Source organism: Bos mutus, chromosome 10 (genome assembly GCF_027580195.1).
Source record: "Bos mutus isolate GX-2022 chromosome 10, NWIPB_WYAK_1.1, whole genome shotgun sequence".
Taxonomy (NCBI): Eukaryota; Metazoa; Chordata; class Mammalia; order Artiodactyla; family Bovidae; genus Bos; species Bos mutus.
This window is the reverse complement of record NC_091626.1, coordinates 95,622,129-95,644,262: the sequence shown is the minus strand read 5'-3', so window position 1 is coordinate 95,644,262 and position 22,134 is coordinate 95,622,129. Positions and strand designations below refer to the sequence as shown.

General features: G+C 42.2%; 1 protein-coding gene across 1 annotated transcript in view; it reads left to right on the top strand.

The window, feature by feature from the left end:
* NRXN3 (neurexin 3) overlaps positions 1-22,134 on the top strand; it is a 1,738,078-nt gene that overhangs the window by 809,919 nt on the left and 906,025 nt on the right. The window contains 1 exon segment of the mRNA XM_070378549.1: positions 3,385-3,504. Within this exon segment, the coding sequence (XP_070234650.1) occupies positions 3,385-3,504 (120 nt within the window).

Below are 22,134 nucleotides of genomic sequence, written 5' to 3'. Positions count from 1 at the left end.
TGAAAGAATTTTAACCCTTTATTTTTTGATTCTCTTGTTCTTTCTTTCTTTCAATAATATTTTTGAGCCCTTATTTTATGCCAAAGACTTTATCAGAAATTAGAGAAATTTCTGATAAAAAAGTGAGCAAGACAAGCAAGGTGTCTGCCTTCAAGGGACTCATATTCCACCAGGATGAAATAGACATGAAAGAATGTAATAAATAATTTATTACTGTCCATGATGTTGTTGTGAATTAAATAAAGAGGGAAACAGGCTGGAAAGTAAATGAAATCTTGATGGGGACTTCCTCAAATAGGAGAGTCTGAAGAAAGCCCATTTTGAGCTGCAACTTAAAGAAGGAAATGAGTCAGTTATCTGAAGTTCTGTAGGAAGGACATTTCAGTCTGTGGGTTGAGCAACAGCGGCAGACTTGAAGGCAGGGGTGGTCTTGAAATGTTCAGGTTGGGGGTGGGGGTACTGTGTGGTCCTAAAACTGAGCAACCTCAGAATGACCCAAAGGACTAGTCTTGCCTCTGATTCCTGAGCCCTGCCTCCAGGCAATAGGTCTGGGTGGGGTCTGAAAACATTCATTTCTCACAAGCCCCCAGGGCATGCAGGGGCCACTGACTAGGTGCCCAGACTCTGAGCATCATTGTGTGGTGAGAAATCAGAAGGAAGAGAGCTTGGTGTGTGCAGGTGAACGAACAGTAGGAAATGAGGCTGGAGGAGGAGGCGGGGGACCCTGGGATCTCACCCAGGAAAGAAAGTAGGACTCAGACTAGGATGAACAAATCATTGCGGATCCTTCTGGTCCTTCCTGAAACCCTGAAACCTCCCTGGTTCTTGAGAGGATTACCATGCAGTCAGTCTTTGAGGATTATCTGATTCTGAATAGCACTTGCCCCTTAATGTAGCACTTGCCCCTTAATGCATCAGCTGGTAAAGAATCCACCTGCAATGCAGGAGACCCTGGTTCGATTCCTGGGTTGGGAAGATCCCCAGCAGAAGGGAAAGGCTACCCACTCCAGTATTCTGGCCTGGAGAATTCCACAGACTATAGTCCAAGAGGTTGCAAAAAGTTGGACACAACTGAGCGACTTTCACTTTCACCTAATGAATGCAGAGCACATTCTTGTGCGATTTGGAAATGGCCTGTAATTCCCTCTGTATGGAATTCCTGACCAACCTTTGACAAAGGGAACTTTTTTCTCCCTTTGCAGAGCTGCATTTCCCCACACTCCAGTTTTGGAAGTATGGATCAGATCAGTTCCACATTTACTGAAACATATTCTCTGCATCGGGCACCACACTTGGTGCAGCAAGGACATAACCAAAAGCATAGAACGCGCTTTCTAACTGTAGGTAGCATTCCATCTTTGGGGACAACTAGTAAAAAATGTGAAAGAGTTAGAGGATTGCGTAAGTGAGTACAGCGCCATGTGCAATAAAATGTTAAATATTGTCATATATAAACGGTAGTGATGTATGTGATATGTGCTGTGGCCACTAAGAAATGGGAGAATTGTTGTCTAAAGTTACTGGGGAATATTCAGTATCCCAGAGTCATTTTAGCTGATCCTTGGAAAATGACTAAAATTTGGCTAAAGGGAAAGAGAGAGGCATGGGAAAACTTTTGTCTTCAGATTCAATGAACCTGCAAAGGATTATTGTTTCCCTGAAGTTTTTGCTGGTCTGCTGTCTTTCAAGGCAAAGCCTTCCATGTGTTTCTGATTCTTGAGCACAATTGAATTACTAGCCCATTGTCTGGTGAGAGCTGTTTGGTCAGGGAGCCCCGTGGACTTCTCAGAAGCTTTTATCCTTTGAAAGAAGCCGTCCTGATTTACTATTGTTAATAGGCCTTGTCCTACACAATGCTCAAGTTGAAGACCCGCTGAGAACATGCCCATGAGCCTCCTTTCATCTCCACATGGGGGAACTACATGGCATTTAGGAGCTGCAGAACCCCCAGTGCTAGTAATTGTCTTGAACTTTCTTATGTCATATCTTAATAGCTTTGTGTTAGGAGCGACGGTCTGTACTGCGTCCATTCTTCATGGATAAATACAAAAAGTCTTGCCACCCAGAAGACAAACCCTCTGTAGTCATGCATCTCTTTTGAACATGCATCCTTGGACCTGATATGTTTACATTTCAACATTCTGTGCCTGGGAATTGTGAATATGCATTTACCGCAGTGGATATATTTTTACTGGGTCAAGTGGATTTTTGCATCAGATCCTGACTAATACATTTGATGAGTCAGTGGGCTCACCTCCCTTGTGACTTTCTGGAAAACTCATGGATATCCTGAATAGTAAGGTATTTCCTGTTGAAAGAAACTGAAAGTGTTTGTCACTGAGTCGTGTCTGACTCTTTTTTGACCCCATACACTGTAGCCTGCCAGGCCCCTCTGTCCATAGAATTCTCCAGGCTATGATACTGGAGTGGGTTGCCATTCCCTTCTCTTAAAGAGCTTTGCACCCCCAAATCCTAGAAGCTTGTGCAAACACAGTTTTCTGCCACTCCCTCCATGCTATTTCTAATTCAGTAGATCAGGGCTGGGGCCGAATAATTTGCATTCCTCCAAACAGTCCATGGGGTTGCAAAGAGTCAGAGGTGACTGAGTGACTAAGCACAGCCCATCAACTTCCTAGGAGAAGCTGGTCTGAAACTATGCTTTAAGAACCTATGAGGTAGTTAGTCTCAGAGTTAATTTCCCTAAATTGAACATCAGGATCCTTTAATAATCAAATGTGTGACCTTGGGTAAACTCTTTTACTTCATGAGCTTAGTTTTTTAAATCTGTGGTATGGAGGTAATCACCATTACTTACATTTTTAGGGTCACTGGCAAGCTTTGTGAGATAATGTAGACAAAGTGCTCATCATCTAGTGCTTATAACCCCCAAAACATCGATGTATGTTGGCTGCTGTATCCTCCTCCTTCTCTTCGTTCTCATCAAACATCTTCCTAGCGTCACGGGGTAGGCTGTAAAGAACTTTCATGCCTTAATTCACAAGGATCATGGGAGTGCATCTTTCTGCTTTAGCATTCTCCATTTAGAAAGACCCTGCTCCGAATGAGGTATCTTTCTAGTTGAATGGTAGAGACGAAGCTCTTTTGCAGAGTCTGCCAGAAAGAGAACAGTGTGTTCAGCCCTCTCCCTTCCGTGTGTCACTGTTGATACTTTGTGGCTAAGTGTGTGTTTGTCGTCTTTTGTAAATATACAGTGACTTTTTTCTTGCATGATATAGAACTGATATTCTTGGCGGTGGTGTCTTTGAATGTTTTGGGGCTTGGGAAGAGTAAATTCAGGTGATGGCTTTGAATCTGATTAGTTTGAACACCTCTCTCTCTCTCTCTCCTTTTTTCTTCTTCCTTGCTCTTCTTATGAATTACTAGGACCAAGTACCACCTGCCAGGAGGATTCATGCGCCAACCAGGGGGTCTGTATGCAGCAGTGGGAAGGCTTCACCTGCGACTGTTCCATGACCTCCTATTCTGGAAACCAGTGCAATGATCGTGAGTACAGCTTTTTCATATTGGGATATTTTCAAAGAGTTCAGAGGTTTGGAGAAACCTTAAGGAACATTAGGTAAAAGAATGACTCTTCTGAACAATTCATAAGCAGTTTGCTCATCCAGAAACTTGGAAAATAGAAAGCTAATTTTCTTGTGGAAGAGCAGAGACATTTCTTGTTCAACCATACCAGATGTTTATCCATACGTCCTCCCTATTTTTCTTTAGATTACCTTTGACAAAACAATTAAGACAATATTTTTGTTCTAAGGAGTTCAGTTTTCCATTAATTAAATCATCTGGGTAACAGTTTTGAGACTCTCTCACTAACATAACGTAGAGGATATTAAGGAATACAGCTATTTTCTCAGAAAGTCTGAGTTTAGGGAATTTCTTAGGCCTTCCAAATGATGAAGACATTAAGAGTTTATTATTTTTTTCTAACTAGAAATGTTTAACACATTCTGAAGGGTCTTTCAAATGTAGGCAGAGATTCCTTCTAGATAAATGTATTGATATCTGTTTAGTTTATATGTGCATAGTCATTCTGTTTATATATGCATTTCTATTTTGCCAGTATGTTTATATGTATGTATCTGTGTATTCGCTTCATATTGGAAGACAGCCACTTGCTATTTTTGTCCACTAGTGAAGCTTCGGGTGCATCAGCTGTTTTCATTCTAGGAGAAGACTGATTTCATAAAGGCAATTCTAGAGCTTGTGGTGGAAATATTCATACTTACGTTCTGTGGGAATCTGTAACAGGTATCTCTGCTTCCTTCCAATGTGGCCACTGATGAGCAAACACTGGAAATTTCTGCATCTCTATTGCAAAGAGATTTGTTGAAAAGCCCTGACTTACTAGGTCCTGCTGACCTTCTGCTTTTCTAAAGGCAGCCTTCATGGTAGGAGTTTATTTTTATAATCTGAACTCATAGGTGCCATTAATTGGTTTGGTAAAAAAGATGCATAATGCGATATGAACAAATACTAAAGTTGTATTACAGTTTGTGCAGGTGGGAGTGGGTGCCAATTACAATGCTGTCTCTAGTGTGTCTGTTTGGTTTTCCTGGATTCCTCACGTCTCAACTTTGATCAAGTCTGTAGTAATCTCTCGTCCTGGTTTCCATTTTTTTTTTAGTAGCTGTTTTTTTTTGTCTGTGTATTCTGTCAGTCACTTAAGACACACTAAGGAAAAATAAGTGGGGAATCTGGATATGTAGAGAGAAAATTTTTTGAAACTCGTTGATCTAGATGTAAGTGTTTGCCTCTGTATTTATACTTCAAAGAACACATTCTTTGCAGAAAATTTTGGCATTAGATGGCTCTCCAATTATTTGGTGTTATTAAAAGTCCTATTTCCATGTTTATGATTTGGAAATACTGTTCCACTCTGAAACAGGCAGCGATAGACCCATCCAGGGTCCCTGAGCAATTGTGCTGTATGCTCTTTTTCCTCCAATTTGTCTGCATGGGAGACTTTTTTCCTAAGTGGTAGCATAATGCTTCTTTATCCTCACAAGTTTATTCCATATTACACATACATACATATCACTTCCGGTAGAACGTGATCAGGAAGAGACTGCACACAGGAAAGGGTGAAAGGTAAGTTCTCTAACGGCGGTGAATAGACACAGTCTTCAGAAGGTATGTATGCATTTTTCTCTTGCTGACATGTTCCTTTCTGCCACCTGCACCAGGCATGGTTTGCTGCTAAAAATCAACCAGGATCCTTTCCAGTTTTCTATGATTGTTTTTGACTTTGTCGAGAACAGATTGTACCTCAGTCTGGGATGAGGACTATTGCATTATCTGACCTGAGCAATTTGTCAATGTGTCGTGAAGTACCAGAACCAGTCCTGGGAAAGGTCAGTGTTTCTTTTGTGGCAGTAGATCCTCATCCTCCAAAAATGTTTTAAGACATCCAGGCTGAGGGTAATGTATTTTGAATTTTATCCTGTAAACAATGCAGTGGAATTTTTGATTGTTAAAGACTTCTGAGCCCAAATCCTTGAAAGAGTCTTCTTGCCTGTTCTCCTCTTGGAGAGTGGACCAGACACAGCATGTCAGTAGCTCAGAGAAAACTGGTCCAAGGAACCAGAAGGGGAAGTGGGGCGTTGTCATCAAAGGTCAAGTATTAAGTTAAGGAACTTGGCGTTCTCTGTATGGGGACATGCAAGCCTCTGAGCTCACTGAATCCATTTCTTCCCTATGGAGCTCAGCTATCTTGGGTCAATCCTCTTTCCTTGTTCACCTTGGTGCTTGCATTCCCCTGGCTCCTCAGCAACCACCGTTGGGAGGTGGTAGCATCCGCTGGATTGTGGCTTTGGGAGCCCTCATTCACATTTGGAGGCCAGGAATCGCTGGTCGCTGTGACATTTCTTGTTTGTTGGTATTGCAGGAGATAGTTTCATTTCACAGGGGAGATGTTTGAATAAGTTTCCATGAGTGGTTTCTCCGGATAGCAGATAGAAATGAAAACATCTCAATTAGTTATTGCAAATCCAAGAATCGAAACTTGTTCAATAGGGAAATGACTAGGCTAAGATATTTTCCGAAGTAAGATGCTCAGCTCATCATATGTAGAAAAGTTGATTACATCATGTTTGCATTTAGAGTCTCACTCACTTCTTCTAGCATTGGTTCTATCACTTGTAACTTTTGTTATTTCTTGCCTGTTTGCTCAATTTGACATTTGCTTGACAGTTTCAAGGTGCTGTCACATAGAAATGGCCTCCATGAGTAGAATTTACATTTAAAAACTGTGCCTCCTTTAGTATGAATAGACCAAGCCTGGATGGTTTTAACTTTATTCTCTCATTCTTTGTGAGAGCAATGTGGATTGATGGAGGCCATGGGGTAAATTTCTGGTTCATCCTTATAAAGATAGCTGTAAAACTGATATAAGTGGTTGTCAAAGAACGGCATGTGTTCTCTGAGGCTGGTCAGTTCAGTTCAGTTCAGTCACTCTGTCGTGTCTGACTCTTTGTGACCCCATGGACTGCAGCACACCAGGCTTCCGTGTCCATCACCAACTCCACAGAGTAAAAATAGAAATCGTCTGATTGGAGACGCAAGTGTAATTGATTTATTAATTGTCTTATCTAGTTTTAAGGCATCCGCCATTTCACATAATGGTAAAATCATAGTTTTGTTAGGTGATGTTTCAGGCTGTTCTGAAACTACAGCAGGCACACTCATCCCAGATGCAATTTTGAGTTCCTGTAAGACCCAGTAAGATCTTTGGAAGGACACACAAGTAACATGCTCCAAAGAAAGTCTTCCATTCGGAAACATTCAAAGCCGAGGGGGCTGATTGCCCTGAGAGTGAGCACCAGCTGCATCCAACTTGATGACACGTTGTAGGGGCTACATTTTAAAAACAACAAAAGATAGGAACCTTTTACAGGACCTGGTAAGGAGATTCCTTTTGGATATTGGGTTCTTATTGGTATTTTTCAATCAGGGCTGAGAATCAGGGCAGTTCTAGTATCCTGCAGCCCTTGCACCATCAGGAGAATCCAAAACCCCTTTCCCGTGTGGAGTGGCAATGCCGCTTCCACTGGCAGCCTGTTGTTGGGTTCCTCTCTCCTTCACGATGCCACACAGTGTCACACAAAACCCAGCCCACTCGTGCATTCCCACACGTGTGCAAAAAAGTGATCATTGGGGAGGGCTTGTTGAAAACACCAATGTTGAACACCTCACATCTATCCTCACCGCCTCGTTACTTTTAGGCCTGTTCATGACAACTCTTTAGCGTTGTCTGCGATTTTGGAATCTCGCAGTTGCGTCTGTGCCCCGGAGAAGTGAACACGGGGCCGTCTGTGTCACGTGAGTCCCCACGTCAAGTTCTTGGATTTATAAATTGAGTGTTTATAATGGTTTTGTGGGGGTGAAGAGAAAGGAATGAACATGGGTTCTCAGCCCACCTTCAGCCAGCTATGTGTACGATGTTGCTCAAGGTAGACTGAGAGCTACTTGGAGAAATGGTGGGTTCACACGGGCGTGTGATAACAGATGTCCTTTGCTTGCAACAAATCAATAGCAAGCAGCTATGGATCGTGCAGACAGTGGTGTGTGAGGCACCTTTTCAGACAGTTTTCTGCTGGAGTGGCTGTTGAGCAGCACTGTTGGCTATCGATTGGCCTTTTTATTTATTGTGTGGGTTTATTTATTTTTTAATGTAGGTGGGTGTATTGACTACATCTGTTAAAAACACATTTCCCATTCAGGCTTCCAAAAAATGAATAATATACACATAATTTAGTGCACAAACAAGGGGACAGACGTGTGTGTGTTAGTTCTGTCTCTTGAGTTCATATAGGTACCCTGGCATTGTGTTACCAGCCTATGTTGTATGTATAGCACTAATTTCCACGGATATCATACTACAATATGTCCATGATTTTGGTGATGTGTTTGCTCCTTGCCTCTGTTTTCAGGCTTTGCCTGTCCAGCAAATAGGCCATATTTGAGAAGTTCTCAGTCAAGGCCTCTATCTTCTGCTTAGAACACACTTTATCATTTATTCATTTATTCACTCACCGGACATTTCTAATTTGCAGATAGGATCATGAATAACATCCATCCTGTTCTTAAAGACATTACAGTCTAGTGGGGGAAGATACGTATGAAAGTGCTTGAATAGAAATATGAACGGTAAATAGAAGTCATAAAGTGGAAGGGGATCAACCCTCCCTGGGGCTGAGACTCCATCTCGGAGAGCTACTGCCTTTAGAAAAGTTTTCATTGACAAATGAGTCTTGGAAAATATGCAAGTGCTTCCTAAGCAAATATGACATGAACTAGGGTTGGGTAGGTAAGGCCTCATTCCACCAAGCACAGAGAAATAAAGTACAGTCACTGTTAATGTTCTGGCTATTTCCTCCCATGTTTTTTTCTCCCCTAACCTTTTGCAAATACATGGGCCTCCTCTTGCGCACGTATTCTACCTGTGAGTAAACCCGTGTGCCCACACCTGTCCCCATCAGAGCACGGGGGACTTTCAAAGCCCCGACCTTTGGTTGGGAGAAGGCTGGAGCTGTGTGGGAAGGACACCCTCCTTGAGCTGGAGGAAGTTCTGGAAGCCTCTTGGGTCAGGGATGGGGCCTGGCTGGCCCTTCTTCAGTGGACTCCAAGGAACCTGGACCTTCCCTTTGGTGGTTAAGCCTTCAGAGTGTAGTTCTAAAGGGTGGGTGTCTGGGTGGGGTGAGCTCTCTGAGATAGGCTGGCTCCTACCCTCTGTCTCCCTGTGGGACAGCACAGAGCCTGTAGCAGTCAGCGTGTGCTGAGTAAAGAGTCGGCATGTGCTGAGTGAATAAGAGAGTGACTGATTCTCCTTGGGGTCTTCAGCTGGCTGTCACTCCTGCCACAGATCTCAGGGCTCCCATTCTGAGACAGTCATTTTCTCTCGGAGAATTTCTCCTTCAATTCCTGTCTATTCTGGCACCAGGTCAGAAGACAGTATTCGGATATTATGTGGATTCAGCTCCCTCTATTACCTCTATAGAAAATGCTGTTGTGATTGCCAGATTTCTTTCCTGTCTTTATTCTAAGCATTTGTGTGGCTAAACTTACACTCAGGTTAAAGTTTGTGCTCTTATTGCACAACATGCATTTTCAAAGTATAAAAACAGTTAGATTTCCTAATTTCCTTTAGTAGAATGTGTGTGATGGTGCCCAGGTCATTGGAAAAGAAGCCCCTGGTGTGTTGAATCTCTTGCTGAGTCCTGGGTATAAATAACCCTAATAGGGTCCACATCGTATTTCACTGAACCATTGGTAGACCTTGATCTTGGAAATTTAATTATAATAAACCATATTTTTAAAAGGTTGATTTGTAATGTATATAACATTGCATTATAAAAAACTTCATAGCATAGTTATTAGGTTAATCAGCTTTAGAATCAAATTGCTTTAAATGCCAATTCTAACTCTATCATGATGAAATTGAATTAGTCACTTAGCTTCTTTTGTTACAGCACAAGGAGTGTGATCAGTACTTAGTAAACAGGAGCAGTAATAGGTTTTAATATATCTAATAGTATTTGTTACTTGTCAATTCTTTGTTTCGTTCCTGACGTTCTGCTGTGACCTTTAAAGATGTCATCCCTTTGGTCATCCCAAGTGTGTTAGTCGCTCAGTCGTGTCTGGCTCTTTGTGACCCCATGGACTGTAGCCCGCCAGGCTCCTCTGTCCATGGCATATCCCAGGCAAGAGTACTGGACTGGGTAGCCATAACCTTCTCCAGGGGGTCTTTCCAAACCAGGGTTCAAGCCCGGAGCTCCCGCACTGCAGGCAGATTCTTTACTGTCTGAGCCACCAGGGAAGCCCTAGTCACTCCAAATTCCTGAAGAAATACTCTTCTTCTCTGGTCCTGATTTCTACAATGGGAAAACTGCAGTCACACAGGAACTGGCTGAGTCAGCACTTGAACCCAGGTTTGTTTGACATGAAAAGTCACATTATCATTAGATTTGCTGCTACTTAGTCCTTATTAGAAATAAGCACAGAGAGCATCAGCACTAGTTGCTAGACTAGAGGACTTAAAATTTCAGCTGCGCAAGTCTTCTCAGACAACTGAATTATATAAGAATATAGACTTGGAACGGAGAAGGCAATGGCATCCCACTCCAGTACTCTTGCCTGGAAAATCCCATGGACGGAGGGGCCTGGTAGGCTGCAGTCCATGGGGTTGCTAAGAGTTGGACACGACTGAGCGACTTCACTTTCACTTTTCACTTTCGTGCATTGGAGAAGGAAATGGCAACCCACTCCAGTGTTCTTGCCTGGAGAGTCCCAGGGACAGGGAAGCCTGGTGGGCTGCCATCTCTGGAGTCGCACAGAGCCAGACACGACTGAAGTGACTTAGCATAGCATGGCATAGACTTGGAAAGGGCTTCAGCTCAGACGGAAAAAATCCACCTGCAATGTGGGAGACCTGGGTTTGAGCCCCCCAGAGGAGGGCATAGCAACCCACTCCAGTATCCCTGCCTGGAGAATCCTCATGAACAGAGGAGCCTGGTGGGCTGCAGTCCATGGGGTTGCAAAGAGTTGGACACGACTGAGCAGTAGAGCACAGCTCAGCACATAGACTTGGAAAAGATAAGCTCTGTGTTCCTGGTTATTAATTTTATCCTATTCTGAAATTTAGAACACTTTAGTTGTTTCTAATACTCAGATGAGGCCATGAAGTTAGAAGATCTTTAGGTATTAAAGATTTAGACTTAGAATATCCCCTGTAGCCTCTGATATTTATATTTTCATTCTCTGTTGACCACCTTCTGATTTCCATTTCTTTTTACTTTATTACAGTTTTAGTTTATGTCCTATAGCAGAGTGGATGAGACAGCTGACGTGGAGTGGATGGCATCTATTCAAATCTGGACTGTGTTGTTTAATGGCTGTGTTACCTTGGTGCTACTTAATTAATTCCTTTGTGTCTCTAGAATGTAGATATTTTTACGTTCTACCTTATTAGAGTGTTGTAATGATAAGTTGAATTCATAATTGTGAAGTTCAGGACATGGCATGTAATAGTCCCTACAGAACTATTAGCTACTCTTCAGTCTAGTTTTCAGAAAGTTAAAAACATGACTCATACAAATGTAGTTTTCATAAAGTTAAAACATAACTCATGTAAATATAGAATGAATGTGTGCCCAAATTTATTTAACTCCTCAATGAGGGAAGCAACAATATGGTTAAATGTAAGCAACAAGATCACAAAAGATTATTTGAAGAACTGGATATTTATAGGCATTAAAAAGAATATTAAAATACAAATTTAGGTTCAGTATAAAACTGGTGAATGTCTCACAGGGTATAAGGCTCTTAACTTTTGATGTTATTTATTCTTCTGAACAGGATTTCCCTGTTGGCTCAGATGATAAAGAATCTGCCTGGAGATTCTGGACTGACCCCTGGGTCAGGAAGATCCCTGGAGAAGGAAACAGCAGCCCACTCCAATATTTTTGCCTAGGAAATCCCACGGACAGAGGAGCCTGGCTGGCTACAGTTCGCGGGGCCACAAGAGTCAGACATAACTTGGCGGCTAAACCACCACCACCACCACGTTCTGTTGAACAGTTGATCTCTGCTGAATAGAAATCTACAGGTTAATTATCATCTCATAGACTCTGGGCTTCAATTAATAGTAAATATCTATTTCAAACAAGGATACATTTTCCCATAAAACTAAGTATTTCTTGTGTGGGTATGTTAAACAACATCCCTGTGGTGGTGGTTTAGTCGCTAAGTCATGTCCGACTCTTAGGACCCCATGGGCTATAGCCTGCCAGGTTCCTCTGCGCATGGGATTCTCCAGGCAAGAATACTAGGTGGGTTGCCTTTTCCTCCTCCAGGAGATCTTCCTGACCCAGGGATCGAACCTGGGTTTCCTTCATTGTAGGTGGTCTTCTGCATTGCAGATGGATTCTTTACTGAAAGCCCTATAAGGCATTTTAAGGACACGTCTCTCTTAGTCTTTTTTTCTAAGTTTTGGATAATTTTTCTTTTTATGTTCTGTTAAATTACAAATCCTATTTACCTTGAATATTGTCCTTATATCATTACTTTTATTTTTAAGTGCTTACACTGTGTGCCAGTCACAGTGCTGAATTTATGTCATTTTTGTCATCTACACAGCATGAGAAAGTAGATGTTCTTCTGATCCCTGTTTCACAGATGAGGAAGCTGAGACAGGCTTGGCAGGTTTAGGCAGGCAGAGACTGAGTCCAGAGAAGGCAGGAAAGCTGGGAGAAGCAGCCTGGCACCATGATCAGCAAGATCCAGGGGGAAGGCAGATACAAAAGAAGCATTCACCAGTGAGCAGCACCGAAAGTGATGCTCCCATTTATTAATAGTTCTCCTTTGCCTCTGTGTTTTATTCCTGGGCCACAGATATTCAGTGTTGCTGAAAGAAGGCCAGGGGATGCAGTGAAACCCAAAGTCATCTTCGAGTGAGGAGGATGGTACTGGTACTCTTGGGAACAGTTTTGTAGATGCAGCTTGTGGCTAGCTTGTGGGAATCATGGGAATCACTCTTGCTTATAAACACCCCTGATATCAGGAAGTGACTGTTTTGTGCCTAAAATCTACTGTACTGCTGGTATTAATACATGGTGTCAGATAGATTCAACAAGAGCCAGGACTGCTTACAGCTTTTGTTTTGCACAACCATCCGTAGAAACAAAGCTGGGTAACATTTGTTTCTACAAATTCCAGTTGATACTTGGACCTGTGGTTCAAGGAGAAATGGGCTCCAGAATTCAGGGATCTGTTGCTGGTCAGGAATTGTTATGAGTTGTAACAATCTTTGGCCTCACTAATTTCATTTCAGCCGTCTTCAGCATGCTGTATTTGTAGGCCATTTTTATTGCTTATGTTTAATTATGATCCATTTATTTCTGGTGTGCTGGGCTAGTTACTTATTGATGGTGACGGCAGTAATCCGCTGAGAGCCTATTGGTCCAGAGAGTGTAATTTTATATTATCTTGTTAGTCATATTCAGATACAATTTTAATGTATTTTTCAATATAGACTTATAATTTCCTACATTTCCATTTATTAGCATTTACATGCAGAGGCAAAAGAAATGCAAATGACTTTATCTTTTCTTGTAAAATAGAGCTAGTAAATATAATTTGGTTTCCTTCCCTTATTTTTTCCTGTTAACATTTTTTTTAGAGGGGACATTTTGGGGTATACAATTCACATTCAGCAAAATGCACAGATCTTAAGTGCATTATTATAAACATTTATAACCATATAACCAGCATTCTGGTTAAGATAAAGGACGGTTTCATCTTCCCAGAGGGATCCCTCGTGCCTCTGTCAGTCATTCATTCTCCTCCTCTGCAAGGTCACTACAGCTTGGATTTTTATCAGCGTCCATGAGTTTTGTCTGTTCTTCAGTTTAGTACAGTTCAGTTGCTCAGTCGTGTCCGACTCTTTGCAACCCCATGAATCGCAGCACGCCAGGCCTCCCTGTCCATCACCAACTCCCGGAGTTCACTGAGACTCACGTCCATCGAGTCAGTGATGCCATCCAGCCATCTCATCCTCTGTCATCCCCTTCTCCTCCTGTCCCCAATCCCTCCCAGCATCAGAGACTTTTCCAATGAGTCAACTCTTCGTATGAGGTGGCCAAAGTATTGGAGTTTCAGCTTTAGCATCATTCCTTCCAAAGAAATCCCAGGTCTGATCTTCTTCAGAATGGACTGGTTGGATCTCCTTGCAGTCCAAGGGACTCTCACGAGTCTTCTCCAACACCACAGTTCAAAAGCATCAATTCTTTGGCGCTCAGCCTTCTTCACAGTCCAACTCTCACATCCATACATGACCACTGGAAAAACCATAGCCTTGACTAGATGGACCTTTGTTGGCAAAGTAATGTCTCTGCTTTTGAATATGCTATCTAGGTTGGTCATAACTTTCCTTCCAAGGAGTAAGTGTCTTTTAATTTCATGGCTGCAGTCACCATCTGCAGTGATTTTGGAGCCCAAAAAAATAAAGTCTGACACTGTTTCCACTGTTTCCCCATCTATTTCCCATGAAGTGATGGGACCAGATGCCATGATCTTCATTTTCTGAATGTTGAGCTTTAAGCCAACTTTTTCACTCTCTACTTTCACTTGTCTTGGGTATGTGTAAATGGGATCGCCCAGTATGGGATCATCTATGTCTGCTTTCTCTAGCTCCATGGAATGTGTTTAAGGGGCACACATGTCCCTGTGCCTTCTGGTTGCCTGGCTCTCTCCTGACTCTCAGCTCCATCTCCTCACCTGAAGGAGTCTTCAGGACTGCACTTAGGGTTTTCACCCTGCTGCTGCTACTGATGCTAAGTCGCTTCAGTCGTGTCCGACTCTGTGCAACCCGATAGATGGCAGCCCACCAGGCTCCCCCGTCGCTGGGATTCTTCAGGCAAGAACACTGGATTCGGTTGCCATTTCCTTCTCCAATGCATGAAAGTGAAAAGTGAAAGGGAAGTCTCTCAGTCGTATCCGACTCTTTGCGACCCCATGGACTGCAGCCCACCAGGCTCCTCCGTCCGTGGGATTTTCCAGGCAAGAGTACAGGAGTGGGGTGCCATCGTCTTCTCCTTCTCGCCTTGCACCATGGTGCAAAACGTCCTCCTAAGGCCATAAAGTGAGTACTGGCGGCTCACCTTGTTTGTCTTCCCCCTTTCAGGAATCACTGTCCTTTGCCTGATGTCCAGTGCCTTCCGTAGTTTAACATCCCTTGTCCTTGTCTTGGTTGTTTCAGATCATTCGTTTCAGATCCAATTACTGTTACCCTGTTGAGGATGGAAGTAGGTGTCTGCTTGTTTTCTCTTTCCTTGACTTCGTCTCTGCACTTGGACACTGGGGCAAGCGGAGAGGGAAGGATGTTGACCTGACATGCAGTGTGCTGTGATTTAAACTGCAACCTCTAGGGATGATGTAAGGCTTTGCATTAGCTCTGGGACAGCCCTGGTAGCCTAGAATATTCTAGGACATTTATTTATTTGGTATATGGGACTATCCTGCAACACCAGTTACAGGCCCTCTGCAGTCAAACAGTCTTCCCTGGCAAAAGAAACTGTGCCAAGCTAGTTGCACATCTGCAAATGTGTCTCCATCGAGCAGTTCTTCATCTGAGTTTCATTTACAGGGTCCCCATCGCTTTTCCCCTGCAGTCTCCCTGGTAGCACTTGATTAAGCTCAGTGGGTACAGGAATTGATTTGGCTCTTGCAGCCAGCTGTTCTTATTTTCCTCACCTAGGATTGTCATTTGTTTTCTCACCTACCTTTGTCCTATGGATCTTTGCCGCCTGATCCATATCTCTTGGTCAAATGAAATTAAGAAGTGTTTTCAAACAAAAATTTTGGAGTCTTCAGGGAAGTGGAAGTATTTCTGTGCTGGGGACTGTTCTGACTGTTGGCGCTCCTTGTTTTGGTCGTTAGATGCTTTTGTAGATGGTTTTGTGCACTTATCTTTGATGCAAATCTCCAAAAATATAAACAAGAGGGGACGTTGCATGGTTGATGCTTTTTAGTTTTAACATTTTTTTTTATAAGATTATACAAGCTCACTAATGAAAATCTGGAAAATGCATAAAAGTATAAGAAAAAAACATGCATAATGTTACCAATTATATGACCTTGTTTCAGGCTATCCATGGTGTCCAGCACATACTAGATGTTCAGGCAATATTTGCTGAGTGAACAACTGAGCCTTGCCTATTTTCAGAGTCTGAGTTGTGCAAAGGTCCTAGCATTCTTTTCATGAGACGAATAGCATTTCTACCAGGGCTAGGTGTTTTCTTGCCAGAAGGAATGCTTTTAGGCATTCAGGAATTATAATTAGCATCCCAATATGCAGTTTTCTTCTTTGGATGAAAAATGAAAATGTCAAGATGTGTTTATTTCTTTTCTCTCTTGACCTTGTCCCTTCTCAGTAGAAAGCCTTGCAGTTTCTAAACTGTTATACTTAGTTGAATCTACCTAGAAGTAGAATAGTTTTGCAGTGGATTGCAGTTTGAAGGAAAGAGCCCTTATCATAAGTATGGGGAAGGAGCCTCCCGGGTCCCAGTTTTTTTTTCTGTGGCATTTGCTTCTAGAGAGATGTCATGGTTTATTTCACATGATGAGATTTCTTGTAACACTCTAGTCCTCTAGAGGTCTAGTGAGACAGAACTCTTCTGCTTTAATATCATTCGTCAATTTCTGCTGAGTTTTAGGTGACCTAAACTAGTGCATAATATATGATTGGAAAATGTAAATGCACCATGTACTGAAAATGCAAAACACAAAGGTTTCTTGATTTTTTTACACCACGGGTTTCAAGAGTTCTATATCTCTGTGGGAGAATTCATCCAATCTTAGTAAACTGTTTGTAACCACTCTTGGGAGCGTTGATGGATACCAACAGTATGTGGCTATGGGCATTATTTCCTAGTCAGTTCAATGGATGCTTTTTCTAATCAGTCCTCAACTACATGTAAAGCTGCAATTTTACCCAGATATGTTTATATGAGTAAAACCAAATCTGTTTGCTGCTGCTGCTGCTCCTAAGTCGCTTCCGTCGTGTCCGACTCTGTGCGACCCCATAGACGGCAGCCCACCAGGCCCCACTGTCCCTGGGATTCTCCAGGCAAGAACCCTGGAGTGGGTTGCCATTTCCTCCTCCAATGCATGAAAGTGAAAAGTGAAAGGAAAGTCGCCCAGTCGCGTCCGACTCTTAGCGACCCCATGGACTGCAGCCTACCAGGCTCCTCCATCAATCTGTGTTTATATAAATACAAATAGGTACCTGTGCATATATATACATTATGAATAAATACAAATTTCTTTTAAGTTTCTTGTTTGTTTCCAGTGGTTCTGAAATATTTTTTTCCATCCAAATAACTTTGTTTCTGAGGCTTAGGGGGTCGCAGATCAGGAATCTGTCCGCTCTTCAGGATATTTGGCAGAAAGTCCCTTTTATCTGAACTGAATACTCAATATGTGGGGTATGATTTTATCTCTGAAAAATTATTTGGGGAGGGCAACCTCCCCTGGGATTTATTTTTCCTTGAGAGCCATCTTTCCAGCTCCTCTCCCTACCTGAAACTCCCAGGGGGCTCCCCTCATGCTGGCGTCAAGTGTATCATCTAGTTAAGACTCACATCAGGGACCTGCGATTAGGATGCCTTTGGTAAGGGGCCTGCGGTTCAACACACCTATCGTCACACATGCCTGTTGTCCCTGACTCATGAAAAAATCACGAGGACAGAACACATGGAAAAGAACGAATTGGAACAAGCGGGTTTAGCCACACACACCCTCAATGTTATTAAAGGCGTTATTCCAGTCACCCCAACACATCCCATGTCTTTCCAACATCGAACTTACTTTAATTTGCATTTGGATTCATTTAGCCTATTTTCCTATTATATAAAGTTTAATGAACAATAAACACGGCTCTAACCAGATCTCACAGCTATTTCCCAGCGTGGGGTAACACTTTGCATTTAGTCATATTTGGTTTCCTAGGTAATGTTGGGCTGTGGCTGCATTTCCTAAAGCCGCCTTGCTTGTCACGTGGAATGCTTTGGTGGCAGATTCTGCAGAGCAGAGCAAGGCAGGGAGGAATGTTCCACTGGAATTCTTGGGAAGCCATAGTACTGAGCATCACCTGGGGAACACAGAGTGTGTTAAGGCCAGTTCTCTGGCTGCTTCCCATGGCAGGTTTTGAGCTCTGCCTTGCTAGCCTCCCTGCTTTTATTTCTGAAATCTACCCTGTGTACCAGTTCCAGATTTATCTTCCCAGAACACTGTCTTTGTCTTATCATTCCTCTGCTCATGAAATTTCGATGGCCCCCTCTTGTTGTAGTTAAAAATGCCACACTTGGTTTTCAAGGTCTTCATTTATCTGCTTTTCAACATTTGTCTCTTGATCCTGTTTCTTACATATTCTTGGCTTACTGTGCCCTCCAATAAGGTCGGTGTCCTTCTTGTCATAGCATATTCTAAGGTCATTATGCCCTTCCTCCCTACTGAGAAACTTCCCTCCTCTTGACCTGGATTTTCAAATCCTGTACAGTTTTTAGTACCAAGCCCTGGTCACGTTTCTCTAGCCACGTTAGTCCATATTGATCACTTCTCCCCAAATCCCACTGCATTTATGTTCAGAACTGAGAGACAGCAGAACTCAGCAGGTAAAGGAGATTAACGTGGACCTGAGAGAGAGTGGTGGGTTCAAATCCTGTTATTCTCCTTCCTAACTGGGTGGCCTTTGGAAATGAGTGTGACACAGCCTCACAATATGTACCTTGCAAAAGTCCCACTTTTGCTTATAGAGTTAGAAATAATAGATGTAGGGCAGAGTGTTGGATTTAAAAAAAATAGTCTTTGAAAAGTTCAGGATTGCAGCTTAAATTAAAAATGTGGAACTTCCATTGGAGCAAAATGCCACCAGGGAATAAAACAAGTAAAATTGTGAGTAGATTAAGGGCCACTTTTGTTGTGTGTTCATTCTCTTCTCCAGAGAACCAATTGCTTATGGTGGTGATTATAGTTTCCTCTTGAGTAGATGTGACTGTGTGTTGAGCGGATGTAGGTGGAAGGGTTACTGGGATAAAATTATCCAAATAGCAGTGATGTTCTAATTTAAAATTTGAACGTATTCCTGATTTGGGGGCTGTAAAATTCGACCAAAAACCTAAGGAAGTTTCAGAGGACCTACTCTCCTTCCTGTAAGTATCCCAGTTTTTAAATGCAATATTTGCACAGGCTTCCAAGAGCATGCTGGAGGATTCTGTGACCTTCAGTAATCTCATGTCCTACTTTTGTTTCCTTCCTGGAATACGAAGAATTACTAGCCAGGGCAAATCTTTGTGTCTTGTCATTTAAAGGACTGAGGGAACCAAACCACAATCTTTGCAGCCTCTATCATTATCAGAATCTCAATACATAATCTTAACTTTGCAGAAATAAACTCATTTTTAAATCCCCTCACCTACAGTCATAAAGTATAACCTAATTTTAGCATTCATGATGGACTATTTACAGTAGATGACTCTGTCGTTATCTCTCCCCAATTCAAAACTCTTTGAGCCTGAGGCTCTAAGATCAGGCCAGGCCAAATTTGGCAGTGATCTGCTTTAACTCTGAACACGAGGCCCAGGTTGTAGAAGAACTATAGCCGATCTCTCATTCCATCTTCACTCTGGATAGAAAAAGACCCAGAGAACTATAGAGTCCCAGGTTACCATCTCAGTGGCTTAATGTGCTAATTACTGCCTGCCGTCAGAGAAGGCAGTGGCACCCCACTCCAGTACTCTTGCCTGGAAAATCCCATGGACGGAGGAGCCTGGTGGGCTGCAGTCCATGGGGTCGCTACAAGTCGGACATGACTGAGCGACTTCACTTTCACTTTTCACTTTCATGCATTGGAGGAGGAAATGGCAACCCATTCCAGTGTTCTTGCCTGGAGAATCCCAGGGGCGGCAGGGCCTGGTGGGCAGCCGTCTACGGGGTTGCACAGAGTCAGACATGACTGAAGTGACTTAGCAGCAGCAGCAGCAGTGGGAAGATGGCTGCATATTGATCTCCACTGGAGTTTAACTGAATGAGAAGCCATGTCTAAGGAACATTATTATATTTATCCAGTTACCCAGGGGTCCTTCATAATGGACTCAGCTGTGAACATTAGGAGATTAGACCAAAATCTTAATCATGGTGATTTTGATCATGTTGCAGTGCCGTTAGCTCTTTGGAACCTACGAAGCTGGTAGTATTTGAGGAAAGGCAATAGATAAGTGTGACTGCTCAGTGTCTGGGAGGAAGATTGGTGGAGAGGGAATCCAAAAGATAAATTTCAGTCATCTTAAGGACTGGCAGTAATGAGGATAATTATGTGGAGAATTTGCACTTCAGATTCTAGTTGTTCTTGAGAACATGATTCAGATTAATAAAACGCACATGTTCAAAGGAAATCCGGTGCTCTGTGACAACCTAGAGGGGTGGGATGGGGTGGGAGGTGGGAGGGAGGTTCGAGAGGGAGGGGACATGTGTATACCCATGGCTGATTCATGCTGATATATGGCAGAAACTGACACAGTTATATAAAGCAATTATCTTCCAATTAAAAATATATAAATTTAAATTTAAAAAGAAAAATAATTTGGTTAATTTGATGGAGATTTAAATTATTTTCAAAGTATACTCACATGGAAATGATTTTTCTCTTTATATTCAGTCATTAGAGGAAAAGGTGATTTATTTACTTCTCAGCCTTTGCATTATAGAAATGTGTTTATGTAAGTAGTGTTTATTTCTAATGACAACTATGTGATGCCAAGTAAGTAGTAGACCACAGATGATTAAGTAATTGCCACCACCTGGGCACACCGCTGTTTCACATGTATTTTCCTAATGTGAACAAAGTCTCTTACCATCTCAACATCTATGCCTTAGCTAAAATCTGGATATACTACATTGTTGTAACATCCCGTGAAGTCTCCCTAGATGGAGACTATTTTCTTCAGTCCTTTTATTCCTGGAGTCGGGGCACAGTTCATCATTATCATTCCATGATGTCTCTTTCTTTAAGGTCCACATGTCTTTAATGCCATTTTCTCCCATCCTCATCATAAACTTCTGACCTTTGAGATGTGAAGAATGATCTGAACCAAGCTCCTTGCTCATAGCCTTCATCTTCCTGCATCCTTTGCATTAACCTGGGTGACTTCAATTTTCATGTTGTGATTTTCCTAATAACCTGACTTCCTCAAACGTCTGGCTACCTAGCAAAGAGAATTTCTCTTGCTGTTACCCCTTCCTACATTTTCACTTCTCTCCTGACTCGACCTTCTGCCCTCCACAGGGTCAAAGTTTCTCTTGCCTTTGTACACCACCTGCAGTTCCTGGTCGCTGATTTGAGTGACATCCCCACCAATACTCCAGAGCCCTTGCCTTGTGAACTAGCCACACCACCCAAATTTCAAGTAAACCCCTCTACTTGGTTTCTTGGCTGCTGCCTCGTGAATTAGGGAAAGTCAGGCACCTGGCAGTGACTGCACTGTGAATCCGTAGCCTCTTACTCTTAGTGATGACTTCAGCGTGTTCCTCTTTGTGGCCACCCAAGCTGGGACTCTCAATTCTGACCACTCTGTTGTCTCTCCAGTGATATCCTGTTCTCTACTGTGCTAGTTAGCATTCACCTATTAGGAGCTGTTTGTAAGTCTTCTTATTTCTTCATAAGCTTTGTTGTTATGTTTAAACACCTCACATCTCTATTGCATGGCAGTGAAGACTTTCCTGGAGTTTTGTTTAAACATTATTTTCTGTTTCAGATTTTCTAGAACTCACTTTCATAAACCTGAGCACCGGTGGGAAGACTCCCCTCCAAATGTGTCCAAGCTCTCTTTATCGATTTGACTCATCTTCCTTACTTTACTCACCTGTATATGTTGAATGGGGCCTTGTAGTGAATGAATATTTGTGCACAATTTCCATGTTTATGCGACATGCTTACGTATGTGTTTGTATGTGTGTGTGTGTATATATATATATATATTTTTTTTTTTTCTAATTTGGATCCAGACTATGTGATTATCTTTCCATTTACATTGCTTAGCACAGTGTCAGCCAGTGGGAAAAAAAGACGTTTCCTCACTCTTTCATTGCACTAAATATTTCTCCATTATAGTGCCTATCACACAAGTGTTTGTTAACTATTCTGGCTCACTAGTAAACTGTCAACTCTATAGAACAGGTACAATGCCTTATTTATCTTTCTATTCTCAGTATTTTTGAGGAACATGACAGTTTATAGATGTTCAGTAAATTTTTGATAAGTGTAGGAAACACTGGCTACCAATTACAGGTAGCAGTGATAACCAGCAGCTTACTTTGAAAGTATGGAATGTGGATTAGGCTACTGTCATGGGCCATGCAAGGCACAAAACTATTAATTTATAAGACATATTATTATTTGTGGATAAATGATTTATTGTTCATTTGTAAATAAATAGCTCATTTATTTATTGTTTTATGTATGTATTAAATAAGATTCAAAAGAAAGTACTTGCTTTCCAAGGTTACATGGCTAATGAGTGGTAGAGCATAAGAACCAGGACTCCTGACTGTTGGTTCTCGAGCCAG